The 24,216-nt window shown below is 39.1% G+C and overlaps 1 protein-coding gene across 2 annotated transcripts in view; it reads left to right on the top strand.

The window, feature by feature from the left end:
• The first annotated feature begins 303 nt into the window (after positions 1–303).
• The window catches only part of bcar3 (BCAR3 adaptor protein, NSP family member), a 51,777-nt gene continuing 27,864 nt past the window's right edge, over positions 304–24,216 (top strand). For both annotated transcript variants that reach the window (XM_042514055.1, XM_042514068.1), the window contains exons 1-4: positions 304–490; positions 9,221–9,416; positions 10,106–10,318; positions 18,149–18,191. In XM_042514055.1, the coding sequence (XP_042369989.1) occupies positions 9,229–9,416; positions 10,106–10,318; positions 18,149–18,191 (444 nt within the window). In that variant the 5' untranslated portion in view covers positions 304–490; positions 9,221–9,228. The remainder of the gene's footprint in view (positions 491–9,220; positions 9,417–10,105; positions 10,319–18,148; positions 18,192–24,216) is intronic.

Genomic DNA, 24,216 nt, shown 5'->3' with positions numbered 1-24,216 from the left:
ATCTTCTTCAAGCACCGGGCCAGTTGGTGGTGTTGGTGTAAGAGGTCCTAAACAAAAAGACTTGGAGCATGAAATATGAGGCTGTGCAGGGAACACAGAGGAGGAGGAGGAGGAGGAGGAGGAGGGAGGTGGAAGTGGAGGAGAGGGGGAGAGTTTTGTTGAGGAGCTGAGGGGGCAAGAGACAAATCAGCTAAAAAAGAAAGAAAGAAAACTCCTCCCAAACACAGTAGAGCTAGAGGAGGGGCTGAGGGGGGTGCTCGCAAATCACTCCCCAGAGAGAGAAAGAGGAGGGCAGGGCTTGAGATTGTGCAGCGCTGCTTGTTGTTGCCTGTCTGAAGGAGCGTGAGTATATAGTGTTACAGCCGGTCAGATACTCAGTCATTCAAGCAAGCTATGAACGGGAATACTTTTTTTTTTATATAGAAGTGTGTGAAACTAAAAGATTAATAAGAGCAAAGATCTGGAAAAGGAGAAGAGGTCACACTGACAGGTAGGAATACAAATCTGTGTTAATGTGAGCGTGCATCCACATACAGTAGGTGTGTGGAGGAATGTGTGTGTGTGTAGACAGTTATCTTGATGTTTATCTTCTCCGCTGGATGCATTATAATTTCTTTTTTTCACACTTCATCATTAAACTAAAAGTTAAAAATAGAAAACTCTATTTATTCTCTTTCTGCGGCTGCTGTATATTTCACCTCCTCATCCCTCGGCTCTCTCCATCCCTCTCCGGTTGATTTGTTTACAGCTCACAAGTGAGTTAGATTTGCTCAGGGACCTTTTTTTGAGCAATAAGTTGCCTTCCCATGGCGCTGGGTGTAACTGTGGTTGCTGGGATTGGTGGTGCTAACTGTGGAAACCCCAGCAGGAAATAATTACATGAAATATGACAGATAAGATGGAGATCTTTCATCAAGGCTTTTTCTTGTTTACTTTGGTTTTGAGCGTGTTTAAAATTGCATGTTTAAGGTTTTGGGTTTACGACATAGAAGTTTATTTTCCTCTAAGTCAAACTACATTGATGTGATAAATTATAGGTTTTGACACCACTGCAGTGTCGTCAGTATTTATTGTAGCATTTGATTACAGATTTGTGGCTCTTAGCTAACCACTCTTAACTGTGTTACTTAGTATCACTTTGACAGGTTGAACGCCTGCTGCTCAGATTCAAACTCTGACCCTTCAGTTATGAGAACACGTCTTTAAACGGCAAGCCACCCACGAGATGATGACAGAGGCAGACATATGTGTGCATCTGTTTGTGTGTGTGGAGAGTTGATGTTTTGTAAATGCACACATGTAGCAGGTTGTTTCAGACATTAGTCAGTGTCAGGTGTGAACCCTGTCGTGCTGCTGAAAGGGCCAATGAGATTCAACCTTTCATTAATGCTGAAATGTGTCTGTGCCAGATGTACAGAGCTCAGCTTTAACTTTGTGATGGTCGTGCACTGGCAGTGGCAGCGTGTGTGTGTGTGTGCGCACGTATGTGTGTGTGTGTGTGTGTGTGTGGTATTGTGTTACTGGTCCCAGTGGGATAATGTGGTTGGTATTCCAACCACCCGTCAACACTGTGTGACTTCACAAAACCTGACTGACTGACTGACTGACTGACTGACTGCAGAGGTTAAGAGTAAAAACGTAAATATTATTTTCAAAGCCTTTTCATTTTTGGATACTTGTGTTTAACTTGAATACTTACCAGTTTATGCTAATTTAAACTACCATTCATAATAAATAAATAAATAGATAGATAAATAGTGTATAAATAAATTGTACTTCTTACTTCAGTCTTTACTTGATGCCAATGATACCAATTAATTTGCAGAAAGAATATTTACATATACAAAACACATGATAAGCCCGTAGAATAAGATGTATATTAAACCATTAAGCAGTATACTGAATTAAGTAATGGGACTTTTGAGGCACCAGCTGCAACATCATCAACATCAATAATGTACCAAGACATTAGTGCATGTACTTTTGGTACTCGGAGCTGAAATCCGCTATTTGTTTTTGTTAGGGAAACAGTACATTTTTTAAACACATGGGAGATGCACTCATCTGCTTTGTCATCACACTTGGTTAAGAAGATTTAAATCAGTCTCATGTCTGCACAGTAGATATGAAACTATAGCCAGGAGATGGATAGCTTAGATTGGCTTGGTATAAAGAAGAAATAAATGGCCTGGCTTTGGCCAAAAATAAAATATAATGGCCAGCACCTCTTAAATAATCTTATTAACTATTTCTATCAAGAAATAAGATGCAAACATAACAATTCCTGGTGTTCCCTGCCTGGCCATTAACTTCCCGGAGTCTTGTTGTCAACCAACTGCTGCTGGCCATAGCAAAAGAGTGATGTTGATCTTTTCATCTGACTCTCTGCATTAAAGCTAATAAGCACTCATCCCCAAAACACAGACTTTTCCTTTGAAGACACTGTATTTTTTTTCATCTGCATGATGGAGTGTTGTTAAGTTAAGGCTGGCACACTTAAACATGATTGACTGTCTTGCGGGTAACATAAACACAAATTAGAATCTATGTCATCACATGCCAATTTAGCGTATAATTGTATAACTTAAGCAATTGCTTGGTTGGTCAAGGACATTTTAAATTGTAGCTATAAAGCTGTTGCACATAGAAGACTAGCTGAGCTGAAACCACAGGCACAACTCAGCCATCTTTGATTTAGTCGGAGCGTCATTTCAACCCCTTAAAGTTATAGATTTAGAATAATTAAGATAAAAGGTTTTAATGCAGGACTTTTACTTCTGATGGATGATATTTTTTTTAAAGAATTGTTTGACTCAATCAAGGAACTGAATGTTTCCTCCAACACTGACTGACTCAGCTGACTGCTTCTCTGTGTGAGTGACTGACTGGCTCAAAGTGTGGTGATCAGTGACTGTGCATAGATGACACATTTTTTTCTCAAACTGTCTATTTCTTTTAGCGTAGACCTATAAAATGAGCACACACACTGAGAGTAAATGGGATATGTCTGAGAGAGTTACACAAGTATTAAATGGTAGCTACTGATGTGGGATTTAATAAAAGCCTCATTAATATGTTGCTTGCATACTTCACACACTCGCGCGTGCACAAACACACACACTGGAGGGCCCACGCACTGAAGAGCGCAGTAGGACACCTCTCTCTCTGCCTCTAACAAAGGCTGGCTCTAAACAGCGGTCATGTGACAGTTTTTCCCATTGTTCACTTCTGGCCAGGGGTGGTTTTGCTAATGCACTGGTGTGTGCTCGTGTGTGTGTTTGTGTTTGTGTGTGTGTGTGTGTGTGTGTGTGTGTGTGTGTGTGTCTGTGTGTGTCTGTGTGTGTCTGTGTGTGTGTGCGTGCCATAGCAGGAAGACACTTTAAGTCCACTAGAGGAAACCCCCAATTCCCAAACGTTGATGTTCGTGTTGTGCTCTCCATTGTGTGCATGTTTAATTAGAGACCAGCGGTGCAAAATGTGACCACTGCTGTTTAAACTACACTTTATTTAAAAATTATATTGTTATGTAGAGTGTTTTATGTGACTTTGGATTCCTTTATTTCCAAGCATTCCCAGTAGTCCATGATATTAGTGACTTAAAGTGGACCTGTTGAACCACATTAAGCACCAGTGGTGGTCTCCAGACACCCAGTTAAAACCACGGCTTCAGTGGATTAACAACAAAGCTTTCTGACTCGTGTACGGTTAGATATACGGGAAGAGAGCTTACCATCAAAACGTTAAATTCAATCAAACTGAATTTATTAGCAAAGTTAAGTCCTTACGTGGAACAGAATTACAGAAAGAATGAGGATGATAGTTAAAAAGAGGAAAGGAAGTGAGAGAGATAGTTGTTTTATTGCCAGTGATCCTTAATAATGAGCTGCCCGCCGTCTAAATGTTTATACTGCCATTTCCTCTTCCTGTTAATCTTTGCTAGTTTCCCACCCAAGGTTTCGTGTGTGTGTTTGTGTGTGTGCTGGCGTTTCCAACCCAAGGCCATCACTAGTGTTGGTGACAAAATAAACCTCACTTCAGAGTATTTTGTCTTTTGTACCATGGTCAAAGAGGATACTTATGTTTGATCCCCAGGTGTCCAATAAAATGCAAGAGAAGAGTGTTTTCCCAGTTTCCAAAATCAAGTCTGGTTACAGACTTCTCATTTTCTGTCCACTAGAACTCATTAAATCTGCTGATAATGGCTCATTGCAGACATAGAGGTATCGCTGTCTCTGTCCGCTGATATATGGCAAGATATTTAAAATCCTGTATTGGTTGGTCTTTCGTCCACATTTCCAGCTAGAGCGTTGTAAGCAGGAGAATGGAAGATGACGTTTTTATTTGCCAGGGCCAGAAAATGATGACAGAAAGATTGTCACAAATATTGGCAACAATTGTCAATTACATTGGACAGCCGCAGTACACATGTTTTTGTAGATTTACAAAAATTCAGAAAACAAAAACAGATAACAGCACATTTCTTTGATCGTCATGTTCCCAACGTTTGCAGTCACTACATCAGTTACTATTTGTGGTTTAATTGCAACAAACAATTGAATACAAACTAAAATTGTTTGAAATAAACACAATGTCAGGCTGAATAGTAAAATAATATTAAAATGGCAAACACAGGAGTGTCTGTTGAATAATTGAACAGGAGGGTTATGTTTTTGGCATCAGCTTTTAGGTAGTTCAAGTTTGTTTCTGGGGACATTTGGTTGCTATTTCTGCCCATTTGGATTGAAATACTACAATGCCCATAAGCCCCATTTGGTGTTTCTATGGAGAGGAAGCCAGACAGAGGTGCAAATAGCAAATTACATTTGCTTTCTCATTGAAATTGGGAACAAAAAAAACTGGAGTTGCTAAATTCATCTGAAATTGAAACAGAAGCTGAAAATAAAAGACTTTGATCACTTAATTTTTAATGTTATGTGATATTAATCTCTCAGGTCCGAATTAGCTCTACAGGCAACAGAATTTTAAGATCTGCGATTTGATCTCTTACCTTTCACTTGTCTTGTGTTTTGTACTCACAGACTTTTACAATTTGACTTAAAAGAGCTCAAGCCAATCCATATCTTAATAATAATAATAAAATGGAAGAATGACAATTAAATATTAAAATCACTAAGAAAACAACACCAGAATGGCCATTTAACAAATTCAGTAAACAACATAAGTATTTCATGTCTGAAAAGGGTCGCACAAAGGTGTTTTTTTAGGATGAAGATTGGATTTGTGTTTGTTTTATATGTATTTCCCACGCTTTCATACATCAGAGTATAAAGGAACAGTTTAGGTTGTATAACAAAGTCTGATTTAGAAGATCTTTGACTTCATATAATATTACAATTGACTTTGATATTGCTTATTATATAGAACAGAAACTGATCCTGGACAAAACAGGAGAAATTAAAGAGCTGAAAAGACTGCATGGCTAAAAGAGAAAAAGATAGCCCTGTTGGAGGGTCCATAGCAACTTAATCATGCTTCACGCCAGGTTGAACTTACTGTAGACATTAACCTAAAGATGTGGCTTTAAACTAAGTTTTTAAAAAAAATCATTTTTCTTTTAAATGATGGACTTGGAATTGTTAGTGCTTCTTATTTATGTGTGTGTGTGTGTGTGTGTGTGTGTGTGTGTGTGTGTGTGTGTGATGCAGGGTGCTGTAGCCAGTGGCTGAACAGCTGTAGGGAGAGGAGAGGAGGATGATGCAGAGAGAGAGAAAGAGCAGGAGAAGAAAAAGTCTATTATTACCAGCAGTGCAAGGACAAAGGACAAAAAGAAGGTGACGAAGTGAGGAAGCCAAAGAAGAGCTGACATCATGATGGGCAGACAGGAGGGGGGGGGGGCTGTCTGGGGGGGGGGGGGGGGGGGTTGCAAAGATTGCAAGAGAAAGGAAGAGATGTATGAGTAGAGATGGAGTCAAAAGGACAAAGAATTATTTAAAGAAGGCCAAAAAGTGTGTGGATGGGTAAGATGGAGAGAGAAGAGGTTAACGGAGAAAGATAGAAGGAGAGTGAGTGAGCTTTTCACACCTTCACTGCATGTGGAAATGACTTCCTTTAGCTCTTAGCATGAATAATTTATTTATAAGATTAATTGACAAAGTATTCATGTGCGTAAGTGCTGTGTGTCTGCGCTTTCCCTCAGTGAGAGTCGGTCCTTTCTCCTCTGCAGGGGAGGGTGTGTGTCTGGCAGATGGTCAGGGCCACACACACAAATACACATTAACACACACACAGAGAGCTGACCATCCCTGAGGGTCTTATAATAGGTCCTCCTCCTAGTCGTTCTGCCCCTCACAGGAATCCACACTCTGACCCAGCATGCCTTAGCAGGACTTTTACAGTGTGTTTGTGTGTGTGGGAGTGTGTGTATAAACGCAGGAAAATTTTGAGCTGGCCAGCTGTTCCTTCCCTTAAAACTGAATTAGCATTTTTATTGATATTCATCATCATGATCCAGTGACCCCCTGCTAACTTTGGATTTAGTTCCATTTTATATTGAATACCAGGTTTCCTACATTTGCTTAGCTCCAAGGCTCTTTTTGATATTGTCATTAATAGTGCACATTTTTAAAAAAATAAATTTTAACAATTTTTTCTAATATTACATTATTTATATTTCATTGGAAGAAAAAAGGCATGTAAATCACAGACAACCCAAATTTTTTTCATGCCCCCCCCCCCCAAAAAAAAGGAACCTAACAAATAAAAACAAAAGACCAGAAGTAGAGGCAATAATGGAAATCACAATGATGGAAACAATCATGGCAAAACTTCAGGGGTGCAGTGACACCAAAATTACCAGTACATTACACACATAAGAAAAGAAAATAATGAATAAATATATTTTGATAAAAATTACTTCAAAAAGAAAGCAAACAAATTGGGAAGAAAATGTAACAACAATAAAATAAAAAACAAACAAACAAAAAAGTCCTGAAAACAGAGGGAATCTATCTTTTTTAATAGTAAGCAAGAAAACCAAACAAAAATAACTCTCACTATGTTAGAATATTTCTGTAAATTCTGTATGTATTTGTCATTGTGCATATTCTTATCGTAGCTTTTTTTCTGCACAAAGTAACACTGAAGTCAGTTCAGGTTCATAGTGTCTTTAGTTAAATTAGTTGTTTACACTCTCCACATTCTGGTACAAGGAACCGTTAGGCTGAGATCCAGGTCCAGCCCTCAGGATGCTTCCAGCCACCTTTTTTTTCACTATTATTTCCTGGTAGCTCATACCTTGGGCAATCACAAGTGATAACAAGTACACCAACTCTGGGCTGTTTGGTCTTAGCGGCCCTAAACCTCTTTTTTGGGGACATGCTTCTGGCTAAATGATATAAATGCAAATATTAGTCGCATAAATACTTGTACAAGTATGAAATATGATGATCTGCTTGGTTCAACACAGCGCCTCTCGGTCAGGGTTGACTGCTGTGACTGCTACAGTGCCAAACCCCACAGTTTCCTCTGCAGCCTACTGTCTCTGATCATAATCAGGTTGTCCAAATGGAGACACAATAACAAACACCAGCATAGTTGTTGGGGTCAGATTCTTGGGTTTGATCAGATTAGAAGCAGGGCGGGTTTGTGGAATCTCGTACCATCCAGTCTACCAACACGTCTGTCAGCTGATGGTATTTTAGTTTGTACAGTGTGACTAAGGGCTGCACGGTGAGTGATTCGGAGCAGATGATACTGTAGCGTGCTGACGAGTCATCATCACATGGCAGGGGAATTTATCAAGAACCTGTCCAATGTTTCCATCACTGCCAACCTACAGTATCTCTCTTGTCCATCTCTGTGGACAGTAATAATATCTGCTTGTCTGTCTGTCTCCACGGGGAAAACAAAAGTTGTGTGCAGTCAGTGCTGCTTTTTCTTTAGACTTTTTGAGAAGTCTGGAGTATAGAAGCTGGTTTTATGTGCCCTGCTGGAATATAAAGAATTTGAAGCATGCCCTGATGGTATGACATTCAGGGTTTGTTGATAAAAATACCAACTGAGGCAGAAGGTCAGACCTCTGTTCTCTTCTCACGTCCACCAATAGGAAGCTGAAGTCTGGTGAAATTCTTATTGGCTTTGAGCCCAGCACCAAGTAAAAACAGACAAGGGGAAAATCTCTGGATGGCACGATACATTTGTTTAGCCCAGCCATGAAAGGTTGACTAGTTACCCCTCTCGTAGAGTGTAATATTGTCTCCTGAGGAGGAGGTATAGGTAACAGTTATAAGGCTTGGACAGTATGTAATATTTCATACCTTCCTGGAATTTCATCAGGGTATACCGTATATGATGTTATAAGGGTGCTTAATAAACTCATCATAAAATACACTTCATTCAAACTCGACAGAAACAAAATAAAACTCACCCAAACCAGGATGGTTTGGGTGAGTCTGGCTGTGCACTAAAATTAATGAGTTTGATAGAAAGAGGATCGCCAGTATTTATGATGGTATTGAAAAACATACTTTCAGGATTTTTAAAAACCCTGGTCTAAAATAACCCTGCCCAAGCCTAACAGATATATAACTGTTGTTTGTCATGCTGTTTTCTTGATATTTTTCTAGAATTTATGGAGTGTTGTTGGAAATATCTGTGGTCTAGTTTTCAACACATCTCATTATCAAATCAGATGTTTAAATTTTGAACAGTACAGCAGTGGTGCAGTTCTTTTGATTTTATGTTTGCATAAAAGCATAGTTAGAATTGCATTACTTAGCTGACCATACTGGTGTAACGTTATGTAATCGGACGCTTTATTTCCCTCCAGGCAGCATGTTGGTGTATACTATGTATGCTTGATGATGTGAAAGGGTGTGTGAGACATGCTAGTGTAATGGTGGTGATGGGGACACCTGTTCAGTTGGATCATATATCAAAATACATCATGTCAGTGAGCAGGTCTATATCCCTGTGTGTTTTGTGTATTGTCCCTATTATATATACTATATTACAGAGTATTACACCTCACCCCTCATTCTTGTGTTGCTATGCTTACATAACTGTTTTCCCATGGCTTATGTATAGTGAGGATGCTAGGTTATATCATACCCTGTGAAGTTCTTCTTTAATCTATCACCTTAATAAAGTTATTATAATATATATATATATATAAGACTGAAATCAGCTCTTTAATTCCAAAGATTTAAAGTGTGGTTTAAAGAAGTCCTCTCTTTTTTTTTGCATTTCTTTGTTTTTCCAGAGTTGAGGATGATGGCAGAGGGGCGTTTTGCCAGTCTGCCTCGGTCCCTCCATGCACACCACACCCTGGGAGGAAGCAATGCACACCCTGGAGTCCCCTCCACCTCCCTCGGTGTCCCCAGCGGCAGCACCTGCTCTTCTAGGGGGCTCCAGGCCTCCCTCGCCTCCTCCATGGACCTCCTCAGCTCCAAACCCGGGTGAGTGAGGTGACCTGCAGCGGCTCACAGCACAATAAAAACTGGCTTTCATGGAAGATTGTGTCTGATTGATATAATGAAGTGAACAAGCCTATATACTTTACTGGTATTTAGTTCCAGTCGTCTCTGTAAGACTATTCAGTTTTTAAGAAATGTAAGATAGCAATTTAACCAAATACAAGTACAATAGGCAGGTGGTTACAAAACAATTTGGTTCCCAAGGGAGAATAACATCAAATGTAACTCGTTTTTTTTAGGTGTTGCTTCTTTGGTCTGTTATTACAATACATTTTGTGGGGACAAACCCTCAAATTATCATTTAACACCAAGGGAAATCCCAGACTTCTAAAAATATCATATATGTCAGTCTGGAAATGCAAATTATACACACGACATCATGTATTTCTATTTAACGTTGCAGATGCAAACATGGCATCAACATATTTAAGTCTGTGTGCAGTAAGCAGCATCAAAAAGCTTCAATTAAGTGTTTGAACTAGTCGATACAGAGTATAAATATGCTGTCAAAGTGTGGAAAGGATTTAAGATGAGTTTAAAGAGGATAAATCCCATCTGGAAAGGGATTTTTTTTCAAAGTTTAGAGTCTTTTAAAGGTTTAGGCTGTTTTAATTTAATTCAGTACTTCAGTCTAATTTCTCTCCCCCTCCTTGATTTCCCCTCTCCCACAGACTCCCTCTGGGTCAGGGCAGCAGCCTATCAGAGCTGCCCGCTGCTTCCTACCAGCCAATCTCCATTCACGGAACTCTGCCTCGACGCAAGAGAGGAGGTGCCAACCTCACCCATGGCAACTACACCTGGGATCCCAGAGCCAATCACAAGCAACATCAACCCATGACCTCACCGTTGGTCCAAAATATCATTGACGACTTTCATGGTTACAGGTAAACACGCATAAATGTGTTAGTGTGGGTCAAACAAGCTCTCCATGATACAGTTTCTGTCTGTGATTTTGTCCTCAACATTCATGGCAAATGACGGTGTTTATTTCATGGGTTTTCCGTCTGTCCCATTCCTGTGAATGTCATATCTTGACAACACTTTGAGGGAGTTTCTCCAAATTAGGCACAAACGTCCACTTTGACTCACCGATGAACTGATCAGATTTTAGTGATCATAGGTGAAAGGTCAAGGTCACTGACATTGCATCTGTCTCATTCTTCTGCAATATCTCACAAACATTTTGAGGAAATTTCTTCCAATCTGGCACAAACATGTACTCCACAATGAACTGACTATATCTGACAAGTCACCTAATTGCAATGCTGGCTCGATTCCAGCCAGGGACTTTTGTTTTTTGTCATCCCATCTTACCCCATGTTTTCTGTCTGCCTCCACTATTTCTATTAACATTTTTTTTAAATCCATGGAAAAAGACCTCTATCTTTTGAAAAGGAGCAGACTACAAACTTACCAAGCCTGAAGGCAGTGAGTAATAATACTAAAAATATTTTGGGGGTAGTTTTTCTTTAATGGCATATCTTACACTGGGGTATTATTTAGGTACGTTTAAGTACCTGAGTCTCGCCATGCTCTGGAAAAAACTTTTTTATTCCAACTGTTCCTCAAAAAGAGTTTGGGATTGGACAGACAAAAGCGAGTCAATAAAGAGCCCTGAGGGGTGCTCAACTTCAGAGGGAACGCTCACACACACACACACACACACACACACACACACACACACACACACACACACACACACACAAACACACCTCATCCCTCATCATGTCCTCCCGTCTTTCTATCTTTAGTGTAGAGTTACAACAGACAGTATCTGATCTAAGCAGCTTTGTGTGTGTCTGTGGGTGCATGTGTGCGGGTAGCCCCCAGCATTTGGGTTACCTTTGTAGGTCAGGGTGTGGCAGGACAGATCACAGATTACTGTGAGCTCTTTGTCTGCTCTCTCCATCTCTCTGCCTCCGCACTGGATACATTTCATACACTGCTGACACACAGCAGGACAATTTGTCCAGGTCAAATTCGACCCATGCAGGTGGCTAAATAATGAACAGCATCTACGTTTTTTTTCATTTTTCAGGGAGTTGGTGCAATGAGATATTGTTTCCTTCTACGTCTTACTTTTGAAAGGTCCACAAATTCTGATGAGAGTTCAGTTTCTGTTCCAGTTGGTCCATGAAAGAGATCATGAAGTTGAAAATGCATGACCATGAAAAGAGACATTTTTCTGAAGCTGAGTGATTTTTGTCAGGTGGATGTTGTCCTTTATTATCAGTTAATGTTAGCTTTACTTCAGGCTGTCTGAATATCAAAGAGCAGCACTTGGTAGTGAATGACATAGGCTAGTGAATAACATGTTTTGATACATTTCCAAGCAGTATGTTACCTTATGTGTAGTTCTTCCTCTGTTTTGCTCGTATGTGCAAGGTGGTGGCTCTGCCGCTGATGCAATTGTCCATGGACTAGCCACAGAAACACCAGTTCATCACTGTCCGTCATGTTTTTTCTTTACGTTTGGTGTTGTGCACCTGGAACGCTTGGAAGTCGGAAGTCTGAAATTTCAAATGGGAAATTCTGACCTCCAACTCTGAATGGACCGCAGCATCATATACGTTTTGTTGCGGCCCAACGCTGAGAAATTCAAACAATACCTTTTTTAAGTAAAAAGTTCTGCACCTGAAAATGTTCATATAGTAATTTCACAAGGTATGTCTTCATTTACATACAAATGCTGAGACTAATAACTAGATGGTGACATCTCAGCCCATCTCAAATGTTTTCTCGCAGATTAAGTAGGGATTTTCTAAGAAATTACAAGCACTTCCAAAGAAATGAGCATATAAATAGTCTGCACATCATGATTTAGTAAATAATGAAAATACAACATTTTAAGTGTTAAATATACACTCCCTAATGTTGCTAAAGCCATCAGTAGTGTCACAAAATTCCAAGCTTTCCTCCTAACTCACGGCTGTTGTTTTGAAGCTCCACAAAGTTCACAGTTTGAGCTTCTATAAAAAGATAAGGGAGTGAATATCTCGAAGGTATGTAACCGCTGGCCACTCGGTCTTGACTTTCCATTGCTCATGCTGTCAGCTGACCTATGACCCCTGACCTTATGTTGCACTGGCTTTCGATTGGTCAGTTTGCCTCTGCGTTGACCTCTGTGGGCAGCTCAGCAGACCACCAGGAGAGGAAGAGGGGGAGAGCAGAAAGAAGCAGAGCAAAGAGGGATGAGGGGGGTGGAGAAGAGAGAGATAGTGACAGACTGTTGACATATGTGACTTTTCCTTTCATCAACATAAATAAGATGAAGTTAAAATCCTTCTGAATTCCCCATTTATCTGTTCAATATGTTCAAATACATCTTTATTTTAGACCAAATCAGACAGAGTAATTAGTTTTACTCTATATCTTCTTTCAAACTGCAAAAGATTGATATGTTAATTAAAAATTCTAACATATTCATGCCTGATGAGTTATTACCCTGGTAACACCCCTGACAAACTGAAGGAGCAAAACAGCAGGTTGCTTTAATGCTGCAAATAAAAAGGAGTATGGGATATAAAGAGGTTTGGGATCAACAGACTCACCCATAGATATTCAAAAAGGCACACTGTGAGCACACATTTCTATTTGCGCTGCAGTAAAACACTTTGAAAATGTCAAGGAGATAAGCACTGGAAAGATGTCTTTGTCTAGCATTGGAAACCTGTAATGGAAAGTGCTTGTTAATGATATTAGATTTGTCCTCAACTGGAAACCAAGCAACCAAAAAGCCACTTTTTAACTACACAAAAAAACACCTGCCAACATCTGGCTTTTTATTGTAATGGGAAAGTTTACCATTGGCATTCACACCCAGGTCAAATGTCCGATCAGCTGTGATGGAAACAGCACTCGGGTGAGCACTGTAATGATGCACTGACACAAAATACCACCTGTCTGTACCAATTTTGAAAGAGAGACCAAATAGGTAAAAGATATAAAAAATAAGTAACCACTGTGGTATTTTCACAGGCCTCTATGCTGCTTTCTATTGTTGATTAATCTGCTTTCTGGACATGTCATCCGTGACAGCAAATGTGACACACCAAAAACACACACACAGAAAGGCACGCTTGTGTGCTGTAGTACTGTGTACACAGCTCTGCTTTCTTGGCCATGGCAAAAGAGTCTATTGCCTATTTTTAGTAAGAAGCAAGTCACTTAAGGCCTAACTCACTTGATTTAGAGCGTGCTGCTGTTGGAGACTATTTTCCAACAATGCAATACAAATGACGGACGAGGAGCCATTCACACGTGTGCTGAGTTTCAAAATACATGTTAATCATTTGTATATTATGCAGTTTTTCCAGTTGGTATACAAAAATGTACTTTATCATATCAATCAAACTAAGCCTTTGGACAGTCACTTCCAATTATACTTCAAAAACAGTCAGTAAAGTATTCAGAAGTAACAGATTTAATAACCTTTTTTTGTTTGCTTATGTGTTCCTGGAGCTTTTTCACAAGTTGTTGTAATTTGGTATCTTCAAGCACATCCTTCAGTTGTTTTTTGAGAATTCATACTGACTTTTTGAGTATTTTTTTGTCACTTTTCCAATATAGACAGTACACCCCACATACTCAGAACCATATGTTGTAGACTATGCATTTAGTATGAAATTGGGACAGGACCAAAGTGGTGAGACAGCTCTTGGAACAACATAAAAAAACAGAACAACCAACCAAAGATCTAAATGTACTTTCTGCCTTACATAATGTCCTCTAAGTACTGTACGTTCAGTGCTGTACATTCAATTCTTGATCATTTCATTCATTCATCATTTTATCTGTTGCATACGCACTGCTGAAACAAGATACTATGATGATTAATGTATATGTAGGGTAGTTTATGACATGGATTGGAATTAGCTAATAACAGCAGATACTGAGTCTGTGGGTCATTTTGTTATGAAATCACACTGACCTCTGTAGGCTGCTTGCAGACCCTGCATGTTGCTCTTAAACTCTTTCCATTGCTCCCGCTGTCTGTCTCTTACCGTCTCCCACACACACAAATATGGTGCAGTCACTCTCAAAAGCCAGTTGTGGCCATGCTGAGTATTGTGTGGTGAAGCGCAAAGAACAACAGTAGCCAGAAAAAGACTGTGGCGAGTGCTGCCTACTTCTGCCCTCTCTACTCTCGTTTTTTTCTTCCCTCTCACTCGCTTCCACTCGTTCTGTCCTCATGGCTTTGCCTCTGTGTGTGTTGCAGGTCAGTTTTGTGGTTGTAGAAGCAGAAAAATCCAGTGTCTGATGCTGTTTCAGCAAAATGGACAGAAAAGGATGGAGTTGGCTGTGGTCAGCCTATGTAGTCTGGAATGCCCGATCATCTCTGCTTTGTTTCAGTTCTTTTAGTGCTTTAGTCCGTCTTACAAAATGTTATCAATAAAGAATAACATTTTTTAAAAAACCTCCACGAAGATGCATTCTGGAGACACTGTCCCTCACCTGTCGACCTGGGTTCAACCCACTGAATCTCCATTAGCTCCAGGGCTGCCTCTCTGTTTGTGAGCCTGACCTTTGACCTCCCTGAGTAGAAGAGGGAATTTCCCTGAGTCGTAGCACATTTAACTACAACAGCGTTTATATGGGTGTTGTCTGGTATGCTGTGATTCTCATAGCACCCACCTCAGACTAGAGAGCCAGGGCAGGGTAACGAGGGCCAGGTGGTTGTTGTGGTGAAGGTTCGGGGCCAATCAGAGGACCAGCGAACCGCTGAGTCCAACGAAGCAACACATACAACTAAAGCAAGTGGTCAAATTTAATGTCTGATTTTAGTTTAGTTTTGAGAAAACAAAAACTTCCTGCATTCTTCTTCCTTATTCTCTTCCTCTTCATTATCTGCATCCTTCACCCACACAGTGGTAAACATCAAGAAGCTACACTATCATCACCAGTAACTTTTTATAAAGGTTAAAGTCAGAATTATTTGTTATGCATCAATATATGTTGTATTTTCATCCGAATACCTCATTATTAAATATGTAGTCTCTTATATGTGAGCGACTTACAGGTCCAGTGTGTAGGAGGTGGGGGGATGTATTGTCAGCAGTGTAATATCATATAATAAGTGTGTGGTGTTAAGTGCATAATTACATGAAAATAAGAATAATCTTCTATCCGCTACCTTAAAACGAGCCAATTATATCTGCTTGGGTAGTGGGTCCTCTCCACAAAGTCTACAGTATTGCACCGCCATGTTTCTACAGTAACCCAGAACGGACAAAGCAAACACTGGCTCAAGATAGGGCCATTTTTGCATCAGCCTCTGTAGCTATTTATGTATGTATGTATGTATGTATGTATGTATGTATTTATTTATTTATTCATTTGTGTGTTTGTTTATTTTAAAACTACTTTATTCAGAGTTTTTACCAGTTTAAAAACCTGTGTCTGTTTGTTTTGGAGAAGAAGTGACCTCTGTATATTCAGCACTAGCCACCACTAAATCCCCTGAATCTTAACACACTGGAACTTTAAATAATACAAGTTGCATGAAACAACGTTTGAAAATTATGACTTGTGATTTTGTAAAATATTCTATGGACTAAATGCTCGAAAAAATAAAGTAGTGTAATGAGTAGTACAGTAGTATATATCTTCCTAGAGCAGAATAAAGAAAATTACTCATTGTAATGAATTCTTCAGAGAGAAAACTTGTTCATGGAGTAGAGAGGGTCTGGTGAGCATTCTCAACACAAACTGTCACAGAAACAAACAATATTCAATAAGAAAGGAAAAAAGACTTGAAGATCAGCATTTTTACTTCTGGCACCTTCAGACAGTTGTTCAGCCAGCATGAACTGATGTGCCCTCTGTCGTGAGGACAGCCCTGTGTGGATTTGTGTTGACACACTGTGTGTGGTGTCAGGATGTCTTGGATTAGGAATGTTTAGACCTGAACAGGATCTGTTGCCATACACTGAGCTCCCTCGGCTCTGCAAAGTGAAATCTGCAGGAGATCCCGAGGGCGACGTCGAGGCCTCTGAGCCACTCTACCTTCTCTGAATAATGACTATACATTGTTGTGAATGGAGGCTTCTGTTTAGTTACATAACTAAATCCCACTCATTATTTGGAGCCATATTAAACTGAGAGGGCTTAGAGCTAAACATATTTGGTTTGGTAAGTAATGGACTGTGCTAATATTCCCGTGGGAACACCAGTGTGGGCTTAAGGGCTTTAAACTACCAACCTTGCTAACGTAGTGGGGATTTGAGCTAATTACCCCTCTTTCTGAGCCCCTGACTATAAGCCTCCTGTAGAGAGAGACTCTGAGCTACATTCATGCACTCAAGTACCAATGTTCAAGGCAAAGATAATGGAAATAATTTGGTATGCATGAGTCATAGGAGCATACTGTTGCTCAAAAGAAACAAAATGCCAAAATGCAGTGCGTAAAAATGTTTCCTGTGTATTTTGACCTTGGGATAAAAATTTCGAGGAAAAGTTAATGTAATGATGAGCTATGAGGAGTCAAGGAAACAAATGCCAAATGTTAAACTGCTGTCTATTTAAGTTGTTTTTGGATTAATCCTTTAACACCTGGATCAATATCAGCTTTTTTGTGCTGCATTCAGATGCCTTTCCGTAGCATTTAAACTTTTAAAAACCTGAGAAAACAGGGTTTTTTTTCTTTCAAATAATGACAAGAAATGCCCTGCAAACTGCAAAACATTAACAAAAGGTAACATTGATGATCTGAAAATGAGCTTCAGGGGGATTATTATATATTTTTAAAAATTACATATTTTATATTATGCTACTGAACATATATATATATATATATATATATATATATATATATATTATATATATATATATATATATATATATATATATGTGTATATATATTAGGCCCTTTTTTGAGCTCTTTTGCATGTTTGTTTTATTTGTTTTTTACCTTTGTTTTCTTCTCTTTTTTTGTTTATTTTAAGGTAAATTTCTTGTAACTTCTTTATAATTTTTTGCTCATTTTTGGGCCATTTCTTGTTAAGTTGCTCATCGCCCTCCAATGATTTTGAAAAAAAAAAAAAAAAAAGCCAATTTGCTTGGGTTTCAAAGGGTTAATGAAGGAATCAAAGAAAATGCCAAAAGGGGGGGTAAAGTGCAGCTGTTTGTATATGTGCGCTCTAACCTCTCTGTGAATTTGTCAGTGGACTCCGAAGGGTAGGCGTGTGGCTGCGATGTGTGTTTCGGTGGGGGAGGAGAGAGAGAGAGAGAGAGAGGCCAAGTCAGGAGTGAACATGTTTACCACTGACTGAGAGACAGAGGGTGAGAGACAGACAGAGAGTGGGACAGAGAAAGAGCGAGACTCAGATTGAAATCACTTCAGTGTGGCATTTAGTTTCACTCAACTTCTTTCTTTAAGAAAAAAAAACTTTAGGACAGCATTGCCATTTCATTAGTGCAGCTGTACCTGCGTGGTCTAACATATGGCTTTCATATGGACACTTATTTGGACCAGTGACATATATTTGGACTTTTAGCGACACACCTCCACTGAGCTGCTATCATCTAGAAGAGCTGAGCAGTGTTTGACTGTAAAGAAGCAGCATCAGCACCACTCAGGGACCCACCTGGACTAAACGCAACCAGCTCAACAGTCTATTTTAGGGAGGAGCCGAAGATCGGCACCCAGCAGTTTTGGGTCCAGTAGCAAAGATGTGTTCACTGAATAGGACCATGTCTTTGTCTGTGTTCCCCAGGGAGCCTGCTGCCGGCCTGGATGCCACGGTGGACTACGTTAAGGTAGGAACAACAAGTGTGCTTGTTTGTTGTTTAAAGATTACAGACAAAACTGCTACAGCTGCTACTATTATGGCCATAATAACTGCAATTTATACCTGGAGAGTGGTGTTTTGAAATCCATTTTTTTAATTAATTTATTCTTTTCATTAGAAACTTGGAAACTGTTGGAGATATTTGGCTTGCAGGTCTGAATACAAAAAGAGAAATTAATGCTGCCCAGAAATGTTCTTATCATGACTTATAGAGCATAACATATTATGCTCCCTCTCAGTAGTTGCACACATCGATAGAGAACTTTCTGGGACTGGTTGTACTGTACAGAGATAAAATGCGCACAAACACACACAGCCACAACGTTCGATTTGATTCAGTAAATTATCAATATTATAGGTATAAGTATGCTCTTTATGTAGTAGGAAGGCTGTGTATAAGTAATACTTCAAGTATTTATGATGTTAATCATTTTTCTCTGTTGTGGAAATATTGCAGCTCTAAACCAAAGACTTTTTTCTTAAGTCTCTGCCAGGTCGAGTGAAGTTTAAGGGGTCGAATGAAGTGATTAAACTGACTTGAGTCCATCACCATCAGTGACTGTAATTTGACTAAAACTAAAGATAATATTCAGCTTTTTTGCAGGCTTCAGTGCAAACATCACTCATAGGAGAAGTTAATTTAATTGCCTCTGGGCTACAAGGATAATAAACCTTCTAAATCATACGCCTGCCGCTGTGCTTCAGCTGTCACACTGCTTTAAATCATGTTCACACATACACACACCACCTGAGTCCCAGTCAAAGAGAGGTGATGACGGAGAGGTGATCAGTCAGTTATCACATCGTCATCTAGCTGACATATATGTGCTTTACTGTCTATATTTATGTTCATGCCTGTCTTCTTATTCTCACTCTGTTCAGATTCTGCTTCATTTAAGGAGAATTTCACGTAATCTAAGGACATTAAATACATACAGACCAAGAATAAGCTCCCAAGGTAACATTTTTAGTGTCCAGTATGTCAGATTTTTCTCTCATGTTTGAAGCACAGTATATAGACGGACTTGTGCCTGCAAGTTAAAAAATTTTATGTGTGCAGTCTATTTTTTGGATAATATTGGAGATCACATTTAGTTTTCAATCCGGGTATTACACTTGCCGGAACAGAGAGTTTACTTGCCCGGGGCAAGTGTTAATGTCAACTCTGTGACAGGAAAAAAAACACTTTGAGTGCATTCTGTGGTGATTTAGTTAATCCAGAGATAAAGTGCAGATTGTTTTCCCCCATTGACCAATCGATTCATTGAAAAGTAGGTTAAATTTCAGTCGACCAAGATTTTCTGTGGTTGAACCCAGCCAAGATTCTTAATCCTGTTTACATATTCTCAAATCAGATATTGCCTGATTAAAATCATTTAAATAATTATTTCATACTACATTTTGGCTGAATTATTGAGGTTTTTTTTTTAATACAACAGCATTTAGCTGTGACTAATGTGAGAAAATCCGGCTTATTTTAGTTACTTTGTTTTTAATCTAAAATATCTCTAGCCCCCATACTAACCCCTGTTTGGCCAGAGTGAAGACAGACAGTCTGACAGAACTGGATAAGTTGTGCAAGATGAGGTTAAAATAATATGTAAAATTAGAAAGAAAAAAAAATCTCAGCAAATTGCTTTTCTGACAACAGCTACATTTTGAAGCACGTTGTAAACTTTTTTCTTTCAGAAGCACTGACCAGAAGGGGAAAGGCAACATGTAGAAAAGCATGATTATTATCAGCAACGCAAGTTGAAAAAAGTACTGTTTGCAGAAATTCAGTCTCTGTTTTGGTGCTGAGATTTACTTTGTGAGTAAAGCACACTTTGTTCAAAGGTTTGGCAGAAGGTACTTTTTAATTAATTAAGTGCTGAACCTCTCCTGTCAGATAATGTGGAGCAGTTGGACCCAAAAGCAAGAGGCAACAAGAACTAAAAAATAAATAACTCGTAAAAGGAATATCAACTGGACATCACACATACAAATAAAAGATCAAACTTAGACTGAACTGAAAACCAGGACTTAAATACACATTAGACTGATGGGGAGATGAAGTGCAGGTGGAGAAAAAGGGTGGAGACTAATGAGGTTGATGCGGGACAGGTGTGACAGAAAGCAGGTGGGAAACACAAAGGCAGGAAGTAACATAAGAAACATGAGGAGATAACCTACAAAAAATAAATCAGGAAACAGACTGAACATGATAAATTCATGACACAAGGGAAAACACATGCAGAAAATCCTAAAATAAAATCCAAAAGACAACAGAATATTTACAAAAACCCAGGAATTTTCATGGTATAGAACATCTTTATAGACCTCAAAATAACACTTTAAAGCTATCTTATTTTGACATGAAAAACAATGTTTTTACATTATTTTTCACTGTACATAAATAGATTTCAGTGTAAAACTGAACTACTTATACTCACATATTCCAGTTTATTCTATCTTTAGCTTGTATCTCCTCTATTCTCCTTCAACCATCTACTCCCTCTCTCTTTTCCTATCCATCACTACTTTTCTCCATCTATTAGCTCATATGTTTGGATGCTGACACCTCAGTCTGAAAAGCAAACTCTGTCCTTCCCACGAGAACATGTGGCAGCTAACCACACACATGCACACTCACACATACACACATGCACAAACAGCACTTGTGTGTATGTCTTTGGTCAATTTAGGGTCGTGTGCAAGTGTCAACAGAGTGTGTGTGTGCCGACCGCAAATGGGGCCAGTGTATCCCAGGTATTATATAATATGTGTGAAAGTGTAGCTGTCAGCTGTGGTCCTCCAGGTGTGTTTGCATTTCCACTGTGGATGAAAACACACACACACGCACACACATATGTCTGCGCGCACACCGACAGCCACACACAGTACAAGCGCTCTGTGTCATATCCTGCCAAAAGGTCAAAAGTGCATAAACAGTGCAATGAGCCTTGTATTGTTAAGTAAGATCAGGCCATTGATAAATGTGTAGCACAAGTGTGTGGGATGGATGTGTGCAGAAAAGTAAGTGCGTGTGGAAAACAGTCATATAAAGATATCTATCTCTTGACTCTCTGACTGCATGCCAGTTTCTCCTCATTTCCAGAGCTGTTTGATGTCTAAATTCTGCTTATTATTCTGCAATTATTCTGATTTTCTGGTTCCCTCACTGAGAGGAAGTAAAAAATCACAAGTAAGTGCTTCATTGAGGGGAAAAGATGTTGGGTCAAATATAAAAAACAACTATAAATACTGAAATTGGAACAAAAAGACAGAGTAGAAACTACTTGAGCCAGAGCCAGCTATGAACAGATTATCAGTAATTCTAATGAATCTATGAATTCTTTAAATGAAAGAAAGAATGATCACAGAGAAGTAAAATACGTATTATTGGCTTACCATATCAAGTTAATACCAAATACGCAAGTATGTACATTGCAGTTTGTGTGATATGCAGATGAAAGTACAAACTGAATTATCACCAGATATTATCATTTTAAAACAAATGTCCTGGTCAGGCAAACACATGTACAATAATGTGTTGCAATGGTGCATGCATGCACTGTTAACTACTCACATCATCATATTGACGGATAGGAAAACATGTACTACAGTCTAACTCGTGCAGCTAAAGTTGGTATAATTTTTGGAAATATTGGCCAGGTTACAAAACAGGCAAGAGTCAATTGTGTGAGAGGAATTAAGACTGGCTCAAAGTTCTCACAGAATAAATCAGAAAATGGGTTATTTAATGCTGCAGTGGCAAATTGAGTCATGAGTACGTTTTTAAAGGTGCTGAAAAACTATTTTTGACATTATTTTCTTACTATGAATGATGAGCTCCTGTATGAATCCAAACATTTCTGCAAAACTTTGATCAGCTTTCTTTCACATCATAATTTAAAAGAAAAAGATAGCTGATTGTTGTTAGACAGTGACGCTCTGGGTTGGTGGTTGGCTTTGCCTTTAATATAAAGCTTAATTTTGTTTTGTGGCTCCAGACAGACATTTTGTTTTTCTATTTTTGCCTAACACTTCTACGGTAATGTTACATACAGTTACATACCTTTAAGTCATGTTTGTGTTTGTTAATGCCCCCTGTTTGGTTTGTGCACCAATTAGAATTTAGTATCCTTAAAATTAACCACTTGTGTGGCTCTTTGGTTATATTGCAGCACAGTATGCTGAGTTTTTGTTAAACAGTACCACAATATTTTTTTTTTCATGAGCAGATAGGTGGAAAGAAAGTAGGCCAAATTGATCATTTCTACAGACAATCAATTGAATCCACATTCACACATCACACTTTCTGCCACAATAGGTGGCAGTATAATGCACCAAATTCTCCATATACTCATATAATCTTGGATAAGAAAGGAAGAAAGAAAGCCTATTCCCCTGTGGATCCTCTGTAGTTGAGAATGAATACAACTCTTCTTTGACTTCTCTCTCCCTCTTTTGCTCTTTCTCTTTCATTCCCACTCTGTCTTTGACTCGAACACATCAAGTTGCTCTACCCTCATGAGGGAGCTTTGAGAAACAATAATGCTCTGTGTGTGCGTGTGTGTGTGTGTGTGTGTGTGGTCTCAGATTGCAGTAGCTTTCAACTCTCAAAGTGGATGACACTTAACAGTTTACAGTACACACACACACACACACATGTTTATAGTTTAGCAATCAAAACATCAATTCAAGTATTTACAGACTTGAATTCATGAATTATTTAATCTCTTAAAGCATAGAGGATCCTTGAAGAGCTGGAGGAGAGTTTGAGGGGTAACCACACACTCTGGTACACTCTAGTGGTCAAACTGAGGTACTACAATAGGAGACAGTCGAACCCAACAAAAGAAAACAGCAGTGTGACATTCATCAGGATCATCACACCACTGTCAGCAAGCCAGCATGAGTTTAAGTAGCAACCAGGCTAACAACCAATCAGCTGCTCACCCTGCTAGCCAACTATTCAGCTCTACTAACCAGCCTGCCGGTGTGTCAGTCAGCCAGTCAATAAGCTGCGCAGCCAATCAATCATTCAGTTTGTCAGCCTATAAGCAGAGCAGGCAGCTGGCCAGCAAACCCACACAGCTCGGGACATGAATGAATAATGATCATCACCTCTCAAGTCTTCAGTCATCCTGTTAGACCTTCTTAACTTAAGTTTCAGGAACATTTGGTCATATTTCTCACACATCTTAGCATAAATATAATGAACACAGTACTTGTCACATGTAGACACAAATAAAAGTGTGTGTTATTTCAAATCAGAGCTTTATAGCCTTAAAATTCCCAACTTTTTTCCACGATTTCATAAACTGCCACTTAAGAAGTCTTTTACTTCATAGGATATAGAGTCAACCTTTTTCAGGACAGAAAGGAGGGGTCCCTGGGTAATAAGCGGTGTTCAGTCTGGGTCAGACTATAGATTAGGAGTTACAATGTAAACCATGTTATCCATGTGTCTTGGTTCATTGTATAAAAATAGCAATGGCATGTCCAGATTTTTTTACTGGGGTTGCCCAAGAGGGGCACTGACTTAGGCAGGGGTTGCATGAAGAGCGAGTGCTGCTGTGATGACAGGCACCGTAATAGCTTTAATTTACCATTTTTGTCTCCACTGCCTAAATCTACTCAAAATACTAACATTCCAGTGTTTAACATGCCTGTTTATAGTTAAGGTCAAAGGATAAATAAACCGATCAATCACAACACAGAGTGACATCACACAACTGTAAAATAAACTTTCCATACTTTGATTAAAGAAATTGTTGCAAACAATACAATAGCAAGTATGAAGTGCAAACAAAAATAAAAGTGCCAAAATAATTAAAATAAAGTGTGAACAACTTTTATAAAATGTGTACTGATTTATTTGTATGTAAAATTAGTCAGGCGCTGCTTTGACCCATTACTGCCTTACAAGTGTAAGACTGATTACACCTACAAATGAAAATTCAGTTTACTTGTTAAACAGTTCAGACTGATTGGGAAGATAGCCAGTC

Source organism: Plectropomus leopardus, chromosome 3 (assembly GCF_008729295.1).
Source record: "Plectropomus leopardus isolate mb chromosome 3, YSFRI_Pleo_2.0, whole genome shotgun sequence".
Classification (NCBI taxonomy): Eukaryota; Metazoa; Chordata; class Actinopteri; order Perciformes; family Serranidae; genus Plectropomus; species Plectropomus leopardus.
This window is presented reverse-complemented; position numbering and strand designations above follow the sequence as displayed.